Source organism: Mytilus californianus, unplaced genomic scaffold (assembly GCF_021869535.1).
Source record: "Mytilus californianus isolate M0D057914Y unplaced genomic scaffold, xbMytCali1.0.p SCAF_1, whole genome shotgun sequence".
Lineage (NCBI taxonomy): Eukaryota > Metazoa > Mollusca > Bivalvia > Mytilida > Mytilidae > Mytilus > Mytilus californianus.
In genome coordinates this window covers 36,850,006-36,871,901 of record NW_026262581.1, presented here as the reverse complement: position 1 = coordinate 36,871,901, position 21,896 = coordinate 36,850,006, and the positions used below count along the sequence as shown (strand labels likewise).

Genomic DNA, 21,896 nt, shown 5'->3' with positions numbered 1-21,896 from the left:
ACAACCTCAAAGTACTGATGGATTTAGTCAAGGATTATGCCAGACAATAGGCTAAACGCGAAAAAGAAGACATAGACACTCGTTCCAAATTGGTTAAGGCTGTGAGGTCGTCGATACAAATTAGAATTAAAAAACTGAATGGGTCTATGAATTCACATGCTACATCCATCTTTAAAGACCCAAATGTTGCTAACACCTGTCCTACCTCCATGATATGTTGATAGATATGTTGTTGTTCCTGTAAATAAAGCCCCAAACAACGTTGTTTTTGTGTGTAAATAAATATTCATAGGTCTGCTCTATGTTCCTTTGTAATGTCAACCAAAGATGAAGCACCAGGTCTTTCTTCACTGTATTGGATACCTAAATTACATAAGTGTCCTTACAAATAGGTTGTATTGCCAGGTCATCCAAGTGCTCCATGAAACCTCTTTCTAAATCATTAACATCATTCTATCAGCAATCAAAGCCGGACTTCAAAGTTATTGCTAAACTACCTGCTCCTGAATCAGATGTGAATACTAAAATATTTTCCAAACATCTGTTAGAGTACATACATTCTAAGTCTCTTTCCTCTTTCAATAGTATTTAAGTATTCAACTATTCTACCTTTACACAAGTATTTCCCATTCCAAACTGAAAGAATTGGTCCTATTTTGTTTCTTAAAAATGAATAGAGTAGCTTTTCTAAAGGAGGGATAAACTGTACTTTGTAAAAAAAAAAAAAAACACTTGGCTTCAAACAAAATTTCTGTGAAACTGACATTATCAAAACGCTTGATCGACAACAAATTTGTTACATTTGAAGGACATGATTTTCAACAAACAATTAGTATTCCTATGGGAACCAACTCTTCTTGACAACTTGTTCCTTTATTTATATGAGGCAGACTTCATATAGTAGCTTCTTTGGAAAAATGAAAAAGAAGCTAGCGTTTGCCTTTAACTTCACATTCCACTATATAAATGATGTCCTCTAAATAAATAGTTCAAAGTGTGGTGACTATGTTGAACGCATCTTTCCAACTTGAAATAAAGGAATTACAACAGATACAGTTAAGTCTGTCTCATATCTTGACTTTTCTTCTGGAATTGTCAATGAGGGTCACTTGAGAACAAAACTTTATGACATATGAGATGATTTCAATAGTGCCTACATATGGAGTATATATCTCCCACTTGATAAGATATTCCAGAGCTTGCATTACCTGTCAAGATTTCCTTGATAGAGGGCTACTACTTACATTGTAGCTTTTAAACCAAGAGTTAAAGGTGATGAAGTTAAAATCAACTCTTTGAAAATTTAATGGATGCCATCACAAGTTGGTTGACTGTTATGTTTCACAAAGACAGAAATACATTTTTTTGCACATGTAACTATTTTGCTTAAACCAATCACCATCAATTTGTTGAAGATGCACATCTGATTGTTTTATCCTTTGTTAACCTTTGGACCATTATTACCTTCTACATTGGATGGATGTTTAAATTGTAATTACAGAAGGCTTCTGTTTTGTCACATTTAGATTGAATATATTAGTACAAAAAGAAAGTGCAATCAAAGATAGTTCCATTTCCCAAATAAAGAAGCATGTTCTTCTTAATTTGAACAATGAAATTCTAGATTTTCAGTTACTTAATTATATATCTCTAATAGTTGAACAATTTTCTGCATTGCTTATATCTTTTCCTACCAGTTTTGAAAGATTGTAATCTTATAGAATTTGTTTCTATTGTATTTATGTATTTAATAGAACAACTGTTAAACTACCAAAATTAGTAATATTATTAATATCAAGTGTGTTAACTTTGTTTCTTGTACTTCAACAAATAAATATTTGTGTTTTCATATTGTAGGTTGTGAATTTAGCCAAACAGTTGATATATTTTGGATTTTACTCCTTTAGTGATTTATTGAGACTGACGAAAACTCTGCTTAGTATCTTAGATTATGTACCTGAGAAACATATAACTCCTGTTGCTATGACTACTGCAACAGGTGAAGGTAAGAAAACTGTAAACACCATATGACATTCAAGTTTTAACTAGTTTTCTTATAGTTTGTCTATAATGTTTGAATTTTATCTAGTGGTGTGATTTCAGTATTGTTCATTAAAATCAATATTCCTTGTGTGAAGCAGCTTAATTCAGGTGAATTGACGTATATTTTTACCTAGTGTTACCAGAGCAATTTTGGTTTCAACATTTATTTGTTTTTTTATGCTTCCACAATTAAGTGGTTCGGAATAAAGTGTTACCATCATCCTTCATTCTGTCTCTCTGCAATTAAACAGTGAACAGGACATTTTGTTCTTACTTTTGATATATAAGTGTATAATAATGACTTACATTAATTATCAAGTTTACATTTTGCAGAATTAAGGGCAAGTACTTTAAAAAGAAATTTCATGAAAAATGCACTTCTCCAGACTTTTCTAATGACTGCAGATCTTAAGATGATTTTTGGCACATGAGAGTATAATGACAACTCAAAGGTCAAGTTTGTCTTTACTTTCACAAACTTTTTGCAATTGGACTACATGTGGGGGAAATTCTTATTCTATTTGAAAGAGCTCTTCATAAAACTAAAAAAGAATTGACATTTTGGAAGCAAATTGGTTAACATTTTAATCCATTACAACAGACAACTGTACTTCATAGAGCAAATGATTTTTATGAAGATCCAGATTTTAGCTCAACAGCAGTGTCATAACTACTGTATCTTGGTATGCTCTATTACTAAAAAATAAAAAATATTATCTACTATAAGCATTTGATTGCATCTGACATAATGTTATCATTTGAGTAGTATTGGATACCTTAATAACAGGTCTATGCTGAGAGGCTAACTTACCAAAAACTTCCAAGGATTTTATACATGTATGAAAAGTTGAGCAATCTGCAGCAGCAGCAGCCTGTCACTGTAATATTGTAGGATAGACAGGTAGACATTATTTCCATAATGGGTGTATTTTTGTGGTACCAAAGTTTACTTAGAATTTTGAAAAAAAACTTCATATTTCTCCTGCTGACTCCAGAAACAGTGTATGCATCAGTTTTGTTATATGCAAGGAAAACTTGTGATTCACACTCTTTAGAATTTAATGGTTTTTTGGAGACAAGTGGAGGAGTAAAAAGAACTTTGCTTTTATAGATAACAGTATGTTATCAAATCAGATATCAGAAATATTATCTGGATTGTATGAAAGTGTATTTTGGAATTATTTCCAGATCAAGATAAGTCCATGATATCAGAAGTTATTTCACCAAAAAAGTCAGAAGAAGAAGTAGATACAGTTGTCATGGACACAAAGTTAAAAATCATAGAAATTTTAAAGGTATATATGTAAATGACAAGCAGTGTTGCCTTTGATATATTAACATCCTTGGTATTAAACTGATGATAGTAATGTGCATTATTGTATAGCAACGTAATATTTCCTACAGAAAGTAACAAAAAGTTAAGAGTTCAATATTCTATGATTACCGATGTCATCAGTAACAAAATTATGTTTTAAAGACCAAACAGCCTATTGTTTGTGCACATTAGCTCACGCAACTTTATTATGACATTAAAACTCTATGAAGTTGTTTCCAGCTCTGCAAAAAGAGGCAGATTAGAACGTCCCCTTTCGCGTATTTCACGGATTCGAATACGATTTACATGTCAAAATATGTTTTGTCAAGAGAACCGGGTGTGCCTCGAATAGTGAAAATTAAACAAAAATGAACACAAAAGAAACTACACTACCTATAACTTTGACATTAAGCATTCAACTACAAATGTTGAAAATGATTATGTGTGTACAGGTAACCTATAATTTACTAACGCTCAATTCAGGCTGTTAAAAAAAATGGGTTCAAGTAGTTTTGATCTATGCTAGCACCACTTTTTATGCCCCCGCCGTAGCGGAGGGGGCATTAAGTTTTACCCTTGTCCGTCTGTACGTACGTCCCGAAATTGGTTTCCGTTCTCTAACTTGAGTTTGCCTCAACCAAATGTTATGAAACTTATACACAATGCTTATTACCACAAAACACAGATCAAGTTTGAATTTTGGTGGCGTCACTTTAACCGATCTAGAGTTATGCCCCTTTATAAAAGGAAATATTGCAAAATTTTTAGTTTCCGTTCTCTAACTTAAGTTTGCCTCAACCAAATGTTATGAAACTTATACACAATGCTTATTACCACAAAACACAGATCAAGTTTGAATTTTGGTGGTGTCACTTTAACCGATCTAGAGTTATGCCCCTTTATAAAAGGAAAAATTGCAAAATTTTTAGTTTCCGTTCTCTAACTTAAGTTTGCCTCAACCAAATGTTATGAAACTTATACACAATGCTTATTACCACAAAACACAGATCAAGTTTGAATTTTGGTGGTGTCACTTTAACCGATCTAGAGTTATGCCCCTTTATAAAAGGAAAAATTGCAAAATTTTTATTTTTCTTCTAAATATCAAGTTTATATAATATATTTTTAAAATTGGAGTTATCTTCCTTTGACCATGATTATAGTTGAATCAACTACAATCAATGCTTTATACAATGCAATGTTTAATTTTGACTTCCACTGATAAAACACAGATCAAGTTGAATTTGGGTAGTGTCACTTTAACCATTATTGAGTTATGCCCCTTTATAAATAGAAAGATTGCAAAATTTTTTAGTTTCCATTCTGTAACTGAAGTTTTCCCCAGCCAAACATTATGAAACCTATACACAATATTCATTACCACAAAACTCAGTAAGGATCAAGTACAATTTTTTTGTTTCAGTTCTCTAACTTGAGTTTGCCTCAACCAAATGTTATGAAACTTATACACAATGCTTATTACTATATAATACAGATTAAGTACGAAATTAGGTGGCAACACTTTTACCATTCTAGAGTTATGTCCCTTTATAAACATAAAAATTGCTGAATTTTTTAGTTTGTCTCAACCAAATGTTGTAAAACTTATACACAACCGTTCTAGAGTTATGCGTGTTTACAAATAGAAAAATTGCTGAATTTTTAGTTTCTGTTCTCTACTTAAGTTAGCCTCAACCAAATGTTATGAGACTTACACACAATGCTTATTACCACAAAACTCAGATCAAGTTCAAATTTGGGTAGCGTCACTTTTACCGTTCTTCAGTTATGTCCCTTTATAACTATATGATATGCAAGCGGGGGCATCATCTGTGTCCACATGTGGACACTATCCACATTTATTATTTTTAGCTCACCTGGCCCAAAGGGCCATGTGAGCTTTTCTCATCACTTGGCGTCCGTCGTCCGTCGTCATCGTCGTCCGTCGTCGTTAACTTTTACAAAAATCTTCTCCTCTGAAACTACTGGGCCAAATTTGACCAAACTTGGCCACAATCATCATTGGGGTATCTAGTTTAAAAAATGTGTCCGGTGACCCGGCCAACTAACCAAGATGGCCGTCATGGCTAAAAATAGAACATAGGGGTAAAATGTAGATTTTGGCTTATATCTCTGAAACCAAAGCATTTAGAGCAAATCTGACATTGGGTAAAATTGTTTATCAGGTCAAGATCTATCTGCCCTGAAATTTTCAGATGAATCGGACAACCTGTTGTTGGGTTGCTTCCCCTGAATTGGTAATTTTAAGGAAATTTTGCTGTTTTTATACGACCGCAAAAATTGAAAATTTTTTGGTCGTATATTGGTATGACGTTGGCGTCGTCGTCGTCGTCGTCGTCGTCGTCGTCGTCGTCGTCGTCGTCGTCCGGCGTCGTCCGAAGACACATTGGTTTTCGCACTCTAACTTTAGTTCAAGTGAATGGATCTCCATGACATTTTACCATAAGGTTCAATACCACGAAAGGAAGGTTGGGATTGATTTTGGGGGGTATGGTACCAACAGTTAAGGAATTAGGGGCCAAAAAGGGGCCAAAAATAAGCATTTTTGTAACTTCCAGACAATAACTTGTGTGTAAGTGTATGGATCTCTCTGACATTGTACCACAAGGTTCCATATCACAAAGGGAAGGCTGTAATTGATTTTGGGGGTAATTGTCTCAAAATTTTAGGAATTAGGGGCCAAAAAAGGGGCAAAAAACAAGCATTTTTCTAGTTTCATGACAATAACTTGTGTGTAAGTGTTTGGATATTTCTGAAATTGTACTACAAGGTTCCATATCACAAAGGGAAAGCTGGAATTGAGTTTGTGGGTAATTGCCCGAAACGTTTAGGAATAGGGGGCCAAAAAGGGGCCAAAAATAAGCATTTTTCTAGTTTCCAGACAATAACTTGTGTTCAAGTGTATGGATCTCTCTGAAATTGTACTGCAAGGTACCATACCACAATGGGAAGGCTGGGATTGAGTTTGGGGGTGATGAATCATAAGGGGGTTCAAAAAATTTGGGGGGGGGATTTTTTTTTTTTCTTTTTTTTTCTTTTTTTCCTTTTTTTTTTTCTTTTAATATTTTCCATTTTAAGTTGGTTATTTCTGATTAATATTTAAAAGCAAATAATAATGATATGGTAGGAGATACACACCAAACAGGATGTGTAAATTATTATATAATAAGTATTGTGCAATAGCAAGAAATTTTCAATTGCACAGTATTGCACAATTGCAAGAAATCTTCAATTGCACAGTATTGCGCAATAGCAAGAAATCTTCAATTGCACAGTATTGCGCAATAGCAAGAAATATCCAATAGCACAATATTGCGCAATAGCAAGAAATTGTCAATTGTACAGTATTGCACAATAGCAAGAAATATTCAATTGCACAGTATTGTGCAAAAGAAGATACTTCGTATAAATTGCTTATTTCTTGATCAATTTCAATGGGGTTTTATTCTTGAATTCTTGGGGTTCTTTAATATGCTGAATCTAACCAAGTATTAAGTTTTTGGATTTTGGGCCCCGTTTTTAAATTGGTCCACATTGAGGTCCAAAGGGTCCAAAATTTAACTTTGTTTGATTTCATCAAAAATTGAACTATTGGGGTTCTTTGATATGCCGAATCTAACCGTGTATTTAGATTCTTAATTTTTGGTTCCGTTTTCAAATTGGTCTACATTAAGGTCAAAAGGGTCCAAAATTAAACTTAGTTTGATTTTAACAAAAATTGAATTTTTAGGGTTCTTTGATATGCTGCATCTAAACATGTATTTAGATTTTTGATTATGGGCCCAGTTTTCAAGTTGGTCCAAATCGGGGTCCAAAATTAAACTTTGTTTGATTTCAACAAAAATTGAATATATGGGGTTCTTTGATATGCTGAATCTAACCATGTATTTAGATTTTTGATTTTTGGGCCCCATTATCAACTTTGTCCACATTGAGGTCAAAAGGGTCCAAAATTAAACTTTCTTTGATTTCATCAAAAATTGAATTCTTGGGGTTCTTTGATATGCTGAATCTAACCATGTATTTAGATTTTTTATTTGTGGACCCGCTATCAAATTGGTTCATATTGAGGTCAAAAGGGTCCAAAATTAAACTTTGTTTGATTTCATCAAAAATTGAATTATTGGGGTTCTTTGATATGCCAAATCTAACCGTGTATTTAGATTTTTAATTTTGGGTCCCGTTTTTAAATTGGTCTACATTAAGGTCCAAAGGGTCCAAAATTAAACTTAGTTTGATTTTAACAAAAATTGAATTCTTGGGGTTCTTTGATATGCTGAATCTAAACATGTGTTTAGATTTTTGATTATGGGCCCAGTTTTCAAGTTGGGGTCCAAAATTAAACTTTGTTTGATTTCAACAAAAATTGAATATATGGGGTTCTTTGATATGCTGAATCTAAACATGTATTTAGATTTTAGATTTTTGGCCCAGTTTTCAAGTTGGTCCAAATTGGGGTCCAAAATTAAACTTTGTTTGATTTCAACAAAAATTGAATATATGGGGTTCTTTGATATGCTGAATCTTACCATGTATTTAGATTTTTTATTTGTGGGCCCGCTATCAAATTGGTTCATATTGAGGTCAAAAGGGTCCAAAATTAAACTTTGTTTGATTTCATCAAAAATTTAATTATTGGGGTTCTTTGATATGCCAAATCTAACCGTGTATTTAGATTTTTAATTTTGGGTCCCGTTTTTTAAATTGGTCTACATTAAGGTCCAAAGGGTCCAAAATTAAACTTAGTTTGATTTTAACAAAAATTGAATTTTTGGGGTTCTTTGATATGCTGAATCTAAACATGTGTTTAGATTTTTGATTATGGGACCAGTTTTCAAGTTGGTCCAAGTTGGGGTCCAAAATTAAACTTTGTTTGATTTCAACAAAAATTGAATATATGGGGTTCTTTGATATGCTGAATCTAAACATGTATTTAGATTTTAGATTTTTGGCCCAGTTTTCAAGTTGGTCCAAATTGGGGTCCAAAATTAAACTTTGTTTGATTTCAAAAAAAATTGAATATATGGGGTTCTTTGATATGCTGAATCTTACCATGTATTTAGATTTTTTATTTTGTGGGCCCGCTATCAAATTGGTTCATATTGAGGTCAAAAGGGTCCAAAATTAAACTTTGTTTGATTTCATCAAAAATTGAATTATTGGGGTTCTTTGATATGCCAAATCTAACCGTGTTTTTAGATTTTTAATTTTGGGTTCCGTTTTTTAAATTGGTCTACATTAAGGTCCAAAGGGTCCAAAATTAAACTTAGTTTGATTTTAACAAAAATTGAAAACTTGGGGTACTTTGATATGCTGAATCTAAACATGTGTTTAGATTTTTGATTATGGGACCAGTTTTCAAGTTGGTCCAAGTTGGGGTCCAAAATTAAACTTTGTTTGATTTCAACAAAATTTGAATATATGGGGTTCTTTGATATGCTGAATCTAACCATGTATTTTGATTTTGGGCATTGGACCATAATAGGTAAATTAAAAAAATTGAAGTTCTTAGACCACATTCTTTCTGTGTCAGAAACCTATGCTGTGTCAAATATTTAATCACAATCCAAATTCAGAGCTGTATCAAGCTTGAATGTTGTGTCCATACTTGCCCCAACTGTTCAGGGTTCGACCTCTGCGGTCGTATCAAGCTGCGCCCAGCGAAGCATTTTATTGGTTATTATCTTGAACATTATTATAGATTCTTAAGGAGTTATTGCCCTTTATAGTCAATTTTTAACCATTTTTCGTAAATTTTTGTAATCTTTTACAAAAATCTTCTCCTCTGAAACTACTAAGACAAATTTAACCAAACTTGTCCACAATCATCATTAGGGTATCTAGTTTAAAAAATGTGTCCGATGACCCCGCCCGTGAACCAAGATGGCCGACATGGCTAAAAAATAGTACATAAGGTAAAATGCAGTTTTTGGCTCATATCTCTGAAACCAAAGCATTTAGAGCAAATCTGATGAGGATAAAATTGTTTATCAGGTCAAGATCTATCTGCCCTGAAATTTTCAGATGAATCGGACAATCCGTTGTTGGGTTGCTTCCCCTGAATTGGTAATTTTAAGGAAATTTTGCTGTTTTTGGTTATTATCTTGAACATTATTATAGATTCTTAAGGAGTTATTGCCCTTTATAGTCAATTTTTAACCATTTTTCGTAAATTTTTGTAATCTTTTACAAAAATCTTCTCCTCTGGAACTACTAAGACAAATTTAACCAAACTTGTCCACAATCATCATTAGGGTATCTAGTTTAAAAAATGTGTCCGATGACCCCGCCCGTGAACCAAGATGGCCGACATGGCTAAAAAATAGTACATAAGGTAAAATGCAGTTTTTGGCTCATATCTCTGAAACCAAAGCATTTAGAGCAAATCTGATGAGAATAAAATTGTTAATTAGGTCAAGATCTATCTGCCCTGAAATTTTCAGACCAATCAGGCAACCCGTTGTTGGGTTGCTGCCCCTGAATTGGTAATTTTAAGAAAATTTTGCAGCTTTTGGTTATTATCTTGAATATTGTTATAGATAGAGATAAACTGTTAACAGCAATAATGTACAGCAAAGTTAGATCTACAAATAAGGCAACATGACCAAAATTGTCAATTGACCCCTTAAGGAGTTATTGCCCTTTATAGTCAATTTTTATACGACCGCAAAAAAATTTTTGTGGTCGTATATTGGTATGACGTTGGCGTCGTTGTCGTCGTCGTCGACGTCCGGCGTCGTCCGAAGACACATTGGTTTTCGCACTCTAACTTTAGTTTAAGTGAATGGATCTCTATGAAATTTTACCACAAGGTTCAATACCACAAAAGGAAGGTTGGGATTGATTTTGGGGGTTATGGTACCAACAGTAAAGGAATTAGGGGCCAAAAAGGGGCCAAAAATAAGCATTTTTATACGACCGCAAAAATTGAAAATTTTTTGGTCGTATATTGGTATGACGTTGGCGTCGTCGTCGTTGTCGTCGTCGTCGTTGTCGTCGTCGTCGTCGTTGTCGTCGTCGTCGTCGTCGTCGTCGTCGTCCGGCGTCGTCCGAAGACACATTGGTTTTCGCACTCTAACTTTAGTTTAAGTGAATGGATCTCCATGAAATTTTACCATAAGGTTCAATACCACGAAAGGAAGGTTGGGATTGATTTTGGGGGTTATGGTACCAATAGTTAAGGAATTAGGGGCCAAAAAGGGGCCAAAAATAAGCATTTTGTAACTTCCAGACAATAACTTGTGTGTAAGTGTATGGATCTCTCTGACATTGTACCACAATGTTCCATATCACAAAGGGAAGGCTGTAATTGATTATGGGGGTAATTGCCTCAAAATTTTAGGAATTAGGGGCCAAAAAAGGGGCAAAAAACAAGCATTTTTCTAGTTTCATGACAATAACTTGAGTGTAAGTGTTTGGATATTTCTGAAATTGTACTACAAGGTTCCATATCACAAAGGGAAAGCTGGAATTGAGTTTGGGGGTAATTGCCCTAAACGTATAGGAATTGGGGGCCAAAAAGGGGCCAAAAATAAGCATTTTTCTAGTTTCCAGACAATAACTTGTGTTCAAGTGTATGGATCTCTCTGAAATTGTACTGCAAGGTACCATACCACAAAGGGAAGGCTGGGATTGAGTTTGGGGGTGATGAATCATAAGGGGGTTCAAAAAATTTGGGGGGGGGATTTTTTTTTTCTTTTTTTTTCTTTTAAAATTTTCCATTTTAAGTTGGTTATTTCTGATTTATATTTAAAAGCAAATAATAATGATATGGTAGGAGATACACACCAAACAGGATGTGTAAATTATTATATAATAAGTATTGTGCAATAGCAAGAAATTTTCAATTCCACAGTATTGCACAATAGCAAGAAATCTTCAATTGCACAGTATTGCGCAATAGCAAGAAATCTTCAATTGCACAGTATTGCGCAATAGCAAGAAATATCCAATAGCACAATATTGCGCAATAGCAAGAAATTGTCAATTGTACAGTATTGCGCAATAGCAAGAAATATTCAATTGCACAGTATTGTGCAAAAGAAGATACTTCGTATAAATTGCTTATTTCTTGATCAATTTCAATGGGGTTTTATTCTTGAATTCTTGGGGTTCTTTAATATGCTGAATCTTACCATGTATTAAGTTTTTGGATTTTGGGCCCCGTTTTTAAATTGGTCCACATTGAGGTCCAAAGGGTCCAAAATTTAACTTTGTTTGATTTCATCAAAAATTGAATTATTGGGGTTCTTTGATATGCCGAATCTAATCGTGTATTTAGATTCTTAATTTTTGGTTCCGTTTTCAAATTGGTCTACATTAAGGTCCAAAGGGTCCAAAATTAAACTTAGTTTGATTTTAACAAAAATTGAATTTTTAGGGTTCTTTGATATGCTGAATCTAAACATGTTTTTAGATTTTTGATTATGGGCCCAGTTTTCAAGTTGGTCCAAATCGGGGTTCAAAATTAAACTTTGTTTGATTTCAACAAAAATTGAATATATGGGGTTCTTTGATATGCTGAATCTAACCATGTATTTAGATTTTTGATTTTTGGGTCCCGTTATCAACTTTGTCCACATTGAGGTCAAAAGGGTCTAAAATAAAACTTTGTTTGATTTCATCAAAAAATGAATTCTTGGGGTTCTTTGATATGCTGAATCTAACCATGTATTTAGATTTTGGATATTGGACCATAATAGGTGAATGTCCAATTTAAAATTTTTAAGTTCTTAGACCACATTCATTCTGTGTCAGAAACCTATGCTGTGTCAAATATTTAATCACAATCCAAATTCAGAGCTGTATCAAGCTTGAATGTTGTGTCCATACTTGCCCCAACTGTTCAGGGTTCGACCTCTGCGGTCGTATCAAGCTGCGCCCTGCGGAGCATTTTATTGTAACTTCCAGACATAACTTGTGTGTTAGTGTATGGATCTCTCTGACATTGTACCACAAGGTTCCATATCACAAAAGGAATGCTGGATATTGATTTTTGGGGTAATTGCCTCAAAATTGTAGGAATTAGGGGCCAAAAAAGGGGCAAAAAACAAGCATTTTTCTAGTTTCATGACAATAACTTGTGTGTAAGTGTATGGATCTTTCTGAAATTGTACTACAAGGCTCCATATCACAAAGGGAAAGCTGGAATTGAGTTTGGGAGTAATTGCCGAAACATTAAGGAATTGGGGGCCAAAAAGGGGCCAAAAATAAGCATTTTTCTAGTTTCCAGACAATAACTTGTGTTCAAGTGTATGGATCTCTCTGAAATTGTACTGCAAGGTACCATACCACAAAGGGAAGGCTGGGATTGATGATGGGGGTAATTGCCTCAAAATTTTAGGAATTAGGGGCCAAAAAAGGGGCAAAAAACAAGCATTTTTCTAGTTTCAGGACAATAACTTGTGTGTAAGTGTATGGATCTTTCTGAAATTGTACTACAAGGTTCCATATCACAAAGGGAAAGCTGGGTTTGAGTTTGGGGGTAATTGCCATAAATGTTTAGGAATTTGGGGCCAAAAAGGGGCCAAAAAACACATTTTTCTAGTTTTCAGACAATAACTTGTGTTCAAGTGTATGGATCTCTCTAAAATTGTACTGCAAGGTACCATACCACAAAGGGAAGGCTGGGATTGAGTTTGGGGGTGATGAATCATAAGGGGGTTCAAAAAATTGGGGGGGGGATTTTTTTTTGTTTCCTTTTTTTTTTCTTTTAAAATTTTCCATTTTAAGTTGGTTATTTCTGATTTATATTTAAAAGCAAATAATAATGATATGGTAGGAGATACACACCAAACAGGATGTGTAAATTATTATATAATAAGTATTGTGCAATAGCAAGAAATTTTCAATTGCACAGTATTGCACAATAACTAAGAAATCTTCAATTGCACAGTATTGCGCAATAGCAAGAAATCTTCAATTGCACAGTATTGCGCAATAGCAAGAAATATCCAATAGCACAATATTGCGCAATAGCAAGAAATTGTCAATTGTACAGTATTGCGCAATAGCAAGAAATATTTAATTGCACAGTATTGTGCAAAAGAAGATACTTCGTATAAATTGCTTATTTCTTGACCAATTTCAATGGGGTTTTATTCTTGAATTCTTGGGGTTCTTTAATATGCTGATCTAACCGTGTATTTAGTTTTTGGATTTTGTGCCCTGTTTTTAAATTTGTCCACATTGAGGTCCAAAGGGTCCAAAATTAAACTTTGTTTGATTTCATCAAAAATTGAATAATAGGGGTTCTTTGATATGCCGAATCTAACCATGTATTTAGATTCTTAATTTTTGGTTCCGTTTTCAAATTGGTCTACATTAAGGTCCAAAGGATCCAAAATTAAACTTAGTTTGATTTTAACAAAAATTGAATTCTTAGGGTTCTTTGATATGCTGAATCTAAACATGTATTTAGATTTTTGATTATGGGCCCAGTTTTCAAGTTGGTCCAAATCGGGGTCCAAAATTAAACTTTGTTTGATTTCAACAAAAATTGAATATATGGGGTTCTTTTATATGCTGAATCTAACCATGTATTTAGATTTTTGATTTTTGGGCCCCGTTATCAACTTTGTCCACATTGAGGTCAAAAGGGTCCAAAATTAAACTTTGTTTGATTTCATCAAAAATTGAATTCTTGGGGTTCTTTGATATGCTGAATCTAACCATGTATTTAGATTTTGGATATTGGACCATAATAGGTGAATGTCCAATTTAAAATTTTTAAGTTCTTAGACCACATTCATTCTGTGTCAGAAACCTATGCTGTGTCAAATATTTAATCACAATCCAAATTCAGAGCTGTATCAAGCTTGAATGTTGTGTCCATACTTGCCCCAACTGTTCAGGGTTCGACCTCTGCGGTCGTATCAAGCTGCGCCCTGCGGAGCATTTTATTGTAACTTCCAGACATAACTTGTGTGTTAGTGTATGGATCTCTCTGACATTGTACCACAAGGTTCCATATCACAAAAGGAATGCTGGATATTGATTTTTGGGGTAATTGCCTCAAAATTGTAGGAATTAGGGGCCAAAAAAGGGGCAAAAAACAAGCATTTTTCTAGTTTCATGACAATAACTTGTGTGTAAGTGTATGGATCTTTCTGAAATTGTACTACAAGGCTCCATATCACAAAGGGAAAGCTGGAATTGAGTTTGGGAGTAATTGCCGAAACATTAAGGAATTGGGGGCCAAAAAGGGGCCAAAAATAAGCATTTTTCTAGTTTCCAGACAATAACTTGTGTTCAAGTGTATGGATCTCTCTGAAATTGTACTGCAAGGTACCATACCACAAAGGGAAGGCTGGGATTGATGATGGGGGTAATTGCCTCAAAATTTTAGGAATTAGGGGCCAAAAAAGGGGCAAAAAACAAGCATTTTTCTAGTTTCAGGACAATAACTTGTGTGTAAGTGTATGGATCTTTCTGAAATTGTACTACAAGGTTCCATATCACAAAGGGAAAGCTGGGTTTGAGTTTGGGGGTAATTGCCATAAATGTTTAGGAATTTGGGGCCAAAAAGGGGCCAAAAAACACATTTTTCTAGTTTTCAGACAATAACTTGTGTTCAAGTGTATGGATCTCTCTAAAATTGTACTGCAAGGTACCATACCACAAAGGGAAGGCTGGGATTGAGTTTGGGGGTGATGAATCATAAGGGGGTTCAAAAAATTGGGGGGGGGGGATTTTTTTTTGTTTCCTTTTTTTTTTCTTTTAAAATTTTCCATTTTAAGTTGGTTATTTCTGATTTATATTTAAAAGCAAATAATAATGATATGGTAGGAGATACACACCAAACAGGATGTGTAAATTATTATATAATAAGTATTGTGCAATAGCAAGAAATTTTCAATTGCACAGTATTGCACAATAACTAAGAAATCTTCAATTGCACAGTATTGCGCAATAGCAAGAAATCTTCAATTGCACAGTATTGCGCAATAGCAAGAAATATCCAATAGCACAATATTGCGCAATAGCAAGAAATTGTCAATTGTACAGTATTGCGCAATAGCAAGAAATATTTAATTGCACAGTATTGTGCAAAAGAAGATACTTCGTATAAATTGCTTATTTCTTGACCAATTTCAATGGGGTTTTATTCTTGAATTCTTGGGGTTCTTTAATATGCTGATCTAACCGTGTATTTAGTTTTTGGATTTTGTGCCCTGTTTTTAAATTTGTCCACATTGAGGTCCAAAGGGTCCAAAATTAAACTTTGTTTGATTTCATCAAAAATTGAATAATAGGGGTTCTTTGATATGCCGAATCTAACCATGTATTTAGATTCTTAATTTTTGGTTCCGTTTTCAAATTGGTCTACATTAAGGTCCAAAGGATCCAAAATTAAACTTAGTTTGATTTTAACAAAAATTGAATTCTTAGGGTTCTTTGATATGCTGAATCTAAACATGTATTTAGATTTTTGATTATGGGCCCAGTTTTCAAGTTGGTCCAAATCGGGGTCCAAAATTAAACTTTGTTTGATTTCAACAAAAATTGAATATATGGGGTTCTTTTATATGCTGAATCTAACCATGTATTTAGATTTTTGATTTTTGGGCCCCGTTATCAACTTTGTCCACATTGAGGTCAAAAGGGTCCAAAATTAAACTTTGTTTGATTTCATCAAAAATTGAATTCTTGGGGTTCTTTGATATGCTGAATCTAACCATGTATTTAGATTTTGGATATTGGACCATAATAGGTGAATGTCCAATTTAAAATTTTTAAGTTCTTAGACCACATTCATTCTGTGTCAGAAACCTATGCTGTGTCAAATATTTATTCACAATCCAAATGCAAAGCTGTATCAAGCTTGAATGTTGTGTCCATACTTGCCCCAACTGTTCAGGGTTCAACCTCTGCGGTCGTATCAAGCTGCGCCCTGCGGAGCATTTTATTTACAATTTTCATAAATTTTGTAAATTTTTGTGAATTTTTACAAAGTATTTTCTACTGTAACTACCGGGCCAAGTTCGTTATAGATAGAGATAATAGTAAGGAGCAAGAATGTTCAGTAAAGTAAGATCTACAAACACATCACCATCACCAAAACACAATTTTGTCATGAATCCATCTGTGTCCTTTGTTTAATATGCACATAGACCAAGGTGAGCGACACAGGCTCTTTAGAGCCTCTAGTTACTTATTCCCTGGGTTGAGGAGTTTAATTGATTCCCGTAAAACGTTGTCCAATCTTGTAATGAAGTCCAATTTTACTTAAGCTGCTAAATTGAAAAAAAAAATCTTTTAAAGCTAAAAAGATGCATTGTATTTTGTCATTTGTTTTGTTTAAAATTGTCTGAAGTGAAAAATGATTAGATATTTCGATTGCTCTCACTGAAGCTTAAGGCAAAATTGTAAGAAATCAATGCTTGAATGCAAATTAAAACAAAAATTTAATGTTTTTTAAACTAAACTGTTGTTATATTAACTTAATAGAAAAATTATTGCTCTGGGAATAAAATCCAACATTAATTGTTTCACTTTCAAGAAGCTACAATGACATGAAAAAATTAAAAAACAAACTTGATTCGCATTAAAACCTGCAATTGTTTACGTTGTCATTTCTTAATTTCAAAAAATTACAATTTATCAAATCTTTAACATTTATATTGTTTGGAGAAATACTTTATATTTTTCAACAGAAGAATTATAACTAACAGTTCAAATGAAAGTTGTTTAATTCTAAACTAGACGTCTTTTCTGGCTTATTTGTATTTTGCATTTACTGTCTCATTTATTCAAGGCCTGTGAAAGAGTAATAACCGAGATCATATTTTATAGTACTAGGCCAAATACATGTTATAGATTAGACCGTTGGTTTCTCCGTTTGAATGGTTTTACACTAGTAATTTTTTGGGGCCCTTTATAGCTTGCTGTTCGGTGTGAGCCTATGCTCCGTGTTGAAGGCCGTACCTTGACCTATGATGGTTTACTTTTATAAATTGTAACTTGGATGGAGAGTTGTCTCATTGGCACTCATACCACATCTTTCTATATCTAAATATTTTAGAATTAAATACTTGATTATATCTATCATTTCAAGTTCCTTAGATTATAAATATTAAGAAATGATTAATCCACCTAGATGGAGTAGATTTTATACGCCCGTCTTAGTCGGAACGTATTATGGTATGCTGTAGTCCGTCCGTATTTTGTTGGTCAGTCAATACTACAGTGGCGCAGGAGTAGAATGAAAAGTGAGCTGGGGCAATCTTCTAAAGTGACAAGTAACAAAAACCCCACATAAATGTAATCTGATAATGTAAAAGTCTAATAGTCTAGAAGTTAGTTATTGTCATCTTTCATTTTTATACGACCGCCAAAAAATTTTTGTGGTCGTATATTGGTATGACTTTGGCATCGTTGTCGTCGTCGTCCGAAGACACATTGGTTTTCGCACTCTAACTTTAGTTTAAGTGAATGGATCTCTATGAAATTTTACCACAGGGTTCAATACCACAAAAGGAAGGTTGGGGGTTATGGTACCAACAGTAAAGGAATTAGGGGCCAAAAATAAGCATTTTTGTAACTTCCAGACATAACTTGTGTGTTAGTGTATGGATCTATCTGACATTGTACCACAAGGTTCCATATCACAAAAGGAATGCTGGGATTGATTTTGGGGGTAATTGCCTCAAAATTTTAGGAATTAGGGGCCAAAAAAGGGGCAAAAAACAAGCATTTTTCTAGTTTCATGACAATAACTTGTGTGTAAGTGTATGGATCTTTCTGAAATTGTACTACAAGGTTCCATATCACAAAGGGAAAGCTGGAATTGAGTTTGGGGGTAATTGCCCAAAACGTTTAGGAATAAGGGGCCAAAAAGGGGCCAAAAAACACATTTTTCTAGTTTCCAGACAATAACTTGTGTTCAAGTGTATGGATCTCTCTGAAATTGTACCACAAGGTTCCATATCACACAGGGAAGGCTGGGATTGAGTTTGGGGGTAATTGCCTCAAAATTTTAGGAATTAGGGGCCAAAAAAGGGGCAAAAAACAAGCATTTTTCTAGTTTCATGACAATAACTTGTGTGTAAGTGTATGGATCTTTCTGAAATTGTACTTCAAGGTTCCATATCACAAAGGGAAAGCTGGAATTGAGTTTGGGGGTAATTGCCGAAACGTTTAGGAATTGGGGGCCAAAAAGGGGCCAAAAATAAGCATTTTTCTTGTTTCCAGACAATAACTTGTGTTCAAGTGTATGGATCTCTCTGAAATTGTACTGCAAGGTACCATACTACAAAGGAAAGGCTGGCATTGATGATGGGGGTAATTGCCTCAAAATTTTAGGAATTAGGGGCCAAAAAGGGGCAAAAATCAAGCATTTTTCTAGTTTCAGGAAAATAGCTTGTGTGGAAGTGTATGGATCTTTCTGAAATTGTACTACAAGGTTCCATATCACAAAGGGAAAGCTGGGTTTGAGTTTGGGGGTAATTTCCCTAAACGTTTAGGAATTTGGGGCCAAAAAGGGGCCAAAAAACACATTTTTCTAGTTTCCAGACAATAACTTGTGTTCAAGTGAATGGATCTCTCTGAAATTGTACTGCAAGGTACCATACCACAAAGGGAAGGCTGGGATTGAATTTGGGGGTGATGAATCATAAGGGGGTTCAAAAAATTTGGGGGGGAGATTTTTTTTATTTTTTCTTTTTTAGCTCACTTGACCTGAAAGGTCAAGTGAGCTTTTCTCATCACTTGGCGTCCGTCGTCCGTAAACTTTTACAAAAATCTTCTCCTCTGAAACTACTGGGCCAAATTTGACCAAACTTGGCCACAATCATCATTGGGGTATCTAGTTTAAAAAATGTGTCCGGTGACCCGGCCAACCAACCAAGATGGCCGCCATGGCTAAAAATAGAACATAGGGGTAAAATGTAGATTTTGGCTTATATCTCTGAAACCAAAGCATTTAGAGCAAATCTGACATGGGGTTTAATTGTTTATCAGGTCAAGATCTATCTGCCCTGAAATTTTCAGATGAATCGGACAACCCGTTGTTGGGTTGCTGCCCCTGAATTGGTAATTTTAAGGAAATTTTGCCGTTTTTGGTTATTATCTTGAACATTATTATAGATAGAGATAAACTGTAAACAGCAATAATGTTCAGCAAAGTAAGATCTACAAATAAGTCAACTTGACCAAAATGGTCATTTGACCCCTTAAGGAGTTATTGCCCTTTATAGTCAATTTTTAACCATTTTTCGTAAATTTTTGTAATCTTTTACAAAAATCTTCTCCTCTGAAACTACTAAGACAAATTTAACCAAACTTGTCCACAATCATCATTAGGGTATCTAGTTTAAAAAATGTGTCCGATGACCCCGCCGGCGAACCAAGATGGCCGACATGGCTAAAAAATAGTACATAGGGTAAAATGCAGTTTTTGGCTCATATCTCTGAAACCAAAGCATTTAGTGCAAATCTGATAAGTATAAAATTGTTCATTAGGTCAAGATCTATCTGCCCTGAAATTTTCAGACCAATCAGGCAACCCGTTGTTGGGTTGCTGCCCCTGAATTGGTAATTTTAAGAAAACTTTGCAGCTTTTGGTTATTATCTTGAATATTGTTATAGATAGAGATAAACTGTTAACAGCAATAATGTACAGCAAAGTTAGATCTACAAATAAGGCAACATGACCAAAATTGTCAATTGACCCCTTAAGGAGTTATTGCCCTTTATAGTCAATTTTTTACAATTTTCATAAATTTTGTAAATTTTTGTAAATTTTTACAAAGTATTTTCCACTGTAACTACTGGGCCAAGTTCATTATAGATAGAGATAATAGTAAGGAGCAAGAATGTTCAGTAAAGTAAGATCTACAAACACATCACCATCACCAAAACACAATTTTGTCATGAATCCATCTGTGTCCTTTGTTTAATATGCACATAGACCAAGGTGAGCGACACAGGCTCTTTAGAGCCTCTAGTTTTCTTTTTTTCCTTTTTTTTTCTTTTTAAATTTTCCATTTTAAGTTGGTTATTTCTGATATATATTTAAAAGCAAATAATAATGATATGGTAGGAGATACACACTAAACAGGATGTGTAAATTATTATATAATAAGTATTGTGCAATAGCAAGAAATTTTCAATTGCACAGTATTGCACAATAGCAAGAAATCTTCAATTGCACAGTATTGCGCAATAGCAAGAAATCTTCAATTGCACAGTATTGCGCAATAGCAAGAAATATCCAATAGCACAATATTGCGCAATAGCAAGAAATTGTCAATTGTACAGTATTGCGCAATACAGTGTTCTCCCCAGGCCGTTTTAGCGTCGCGGTACCGCGACGCTATATTTTTTCCCGTGATGCTATAATAATTTCCGCGACGCTATAATTATTTTGAGGATGCTATTTTTCTTGTTTCTATATCGTAAATCCATGTCCTAAATTTTGAACTTTCATCTAATTACCGCGTATGATCATAAAAATTATATCACCTTTAAGTGCAATCCCTTCAAATCGGACAATAGAGGCATTTAAGAGTGATTAAATAGGTGTTAATTGCCCTTTGCCTTTGGGTGATAACTGTTTGGGTACGAATACCCCAAGCTGACACTTGTGACATGATTAATACCACGTGGTCTGTCTGCAATCGCAAATTAAGACATGGAAAAAATGTAGTCATAAAACAATTCGAAATCTACGTTTTGCATTACGGAAATTCAAAGATACAAACGATTTTTCTCTTTAAAAATGAGGTTTGGTCGTTTATTTTTACAACTTTCATAAAATTACTTTCTTTCTCTTCCGCCGGTACTACTTGTTAATCGAGAGCGAACATATCGGTTTTGGGCTAAATAAGTTGGCTTAAGTTTATGTTTCATCCATTTAATACATCAAAAGCGTCACATTCGTTCCCAATCTCTTATCAAACATTGTTTATTTTCGTTAATTTTTCTTCGGCCGCCATTGACTACTTTTGTGTAAACTACCGATCGGAACCGGACCAGATATGACAAAAATCCGCATTTTTACGATAATAACTACAGATGCACAAATGGCACAGCAGACAGAAAAAAATATACCAAAAAGAGAAAACTATGCATTAACAGACTATTTGTTAGATAACTTTGTTAAAAATATCTATCACCTTGATATAAAGAAACAACTGGGACTAATTCATTTAGTACCATGAAACAATGAATTTTTAGACATGAAAATTTTTTTCTTTTAATTGAAATTTTATTGCTATATGATACTTTCTCTTTTTTTACTTGATATTTAGTATTGCATATATATAAAGGTTGCACTATAATAAACCATTCACTCATTCATTAAGTAGGGTAGGTAGGGTAACTAGAACCAGAGCCATATATTGTATTATATGTCTCTGCTAGAACCACACATATATTGTTATATGGCCCAAGAGGAAAACAATAATTCTGTACATTAACTATAAATGAATATAGAAAACATAAACTGAAACAACTGTTATCATGGTTATATTTTAATTGTATTCTCAGTTATGAATTGAACAATATAAACATATAT

At 34.0% G+C, this 21,896-nt stretch overlaps 1 protein-coding gene and 1 long non-coding RNA gene across 7 annotated transcripts in view; both read left to right on the top strand.

The window, feature by feature from the left end:
* The window catches only part of LOC127701548 (inositol 1,4,5-trisphosphate receptor type 1-like), a 405,533-nt gene that overhangs the window by 167,953 nt on the left and 215,684 nt on the right, over positions 1-21,896 (top strand). For all 3 annotated transcript variants that reach the window (XM_052205488.1, XM_052205479.1, XM_052205470.1), the window contains 2 exons: positions 1,858-2,005; positions 3,232-3,338. In XM_052205488.1, coding sequence (XP_052061448.1) covers positions 1,858-2,005; positions 3,232-3,338 — 255 coding nt within the window. The remainder of the gene's footprint in view (positions 1-1,857; positions 2,006-3,231; positions 3,339-21,896) is intronic.
* LOC127703154 (uncharacterized) lies at positions 5,597-19,014 on the top strand. 4 transcript variants are annotated; one of them, XR_007982726.1, is made up of 3 exons: positions 5,597-7,962; positions 8,487-12,338; positions 17,978-19,014. It is a non-coding gene; the product is annotated as an uncharacterized LOC127703154 (long non-coding RNA). The 4 variants fall into 4 exon arrangements; XR_007982725.1 differs by having other exon boundaries at positions 5,597-9,373; positions 9,793-12,338; XR_007982728.1 differs by adding an exon at positions 13,970-14,342 and having other exon boundaries at positions 5,597-11,965.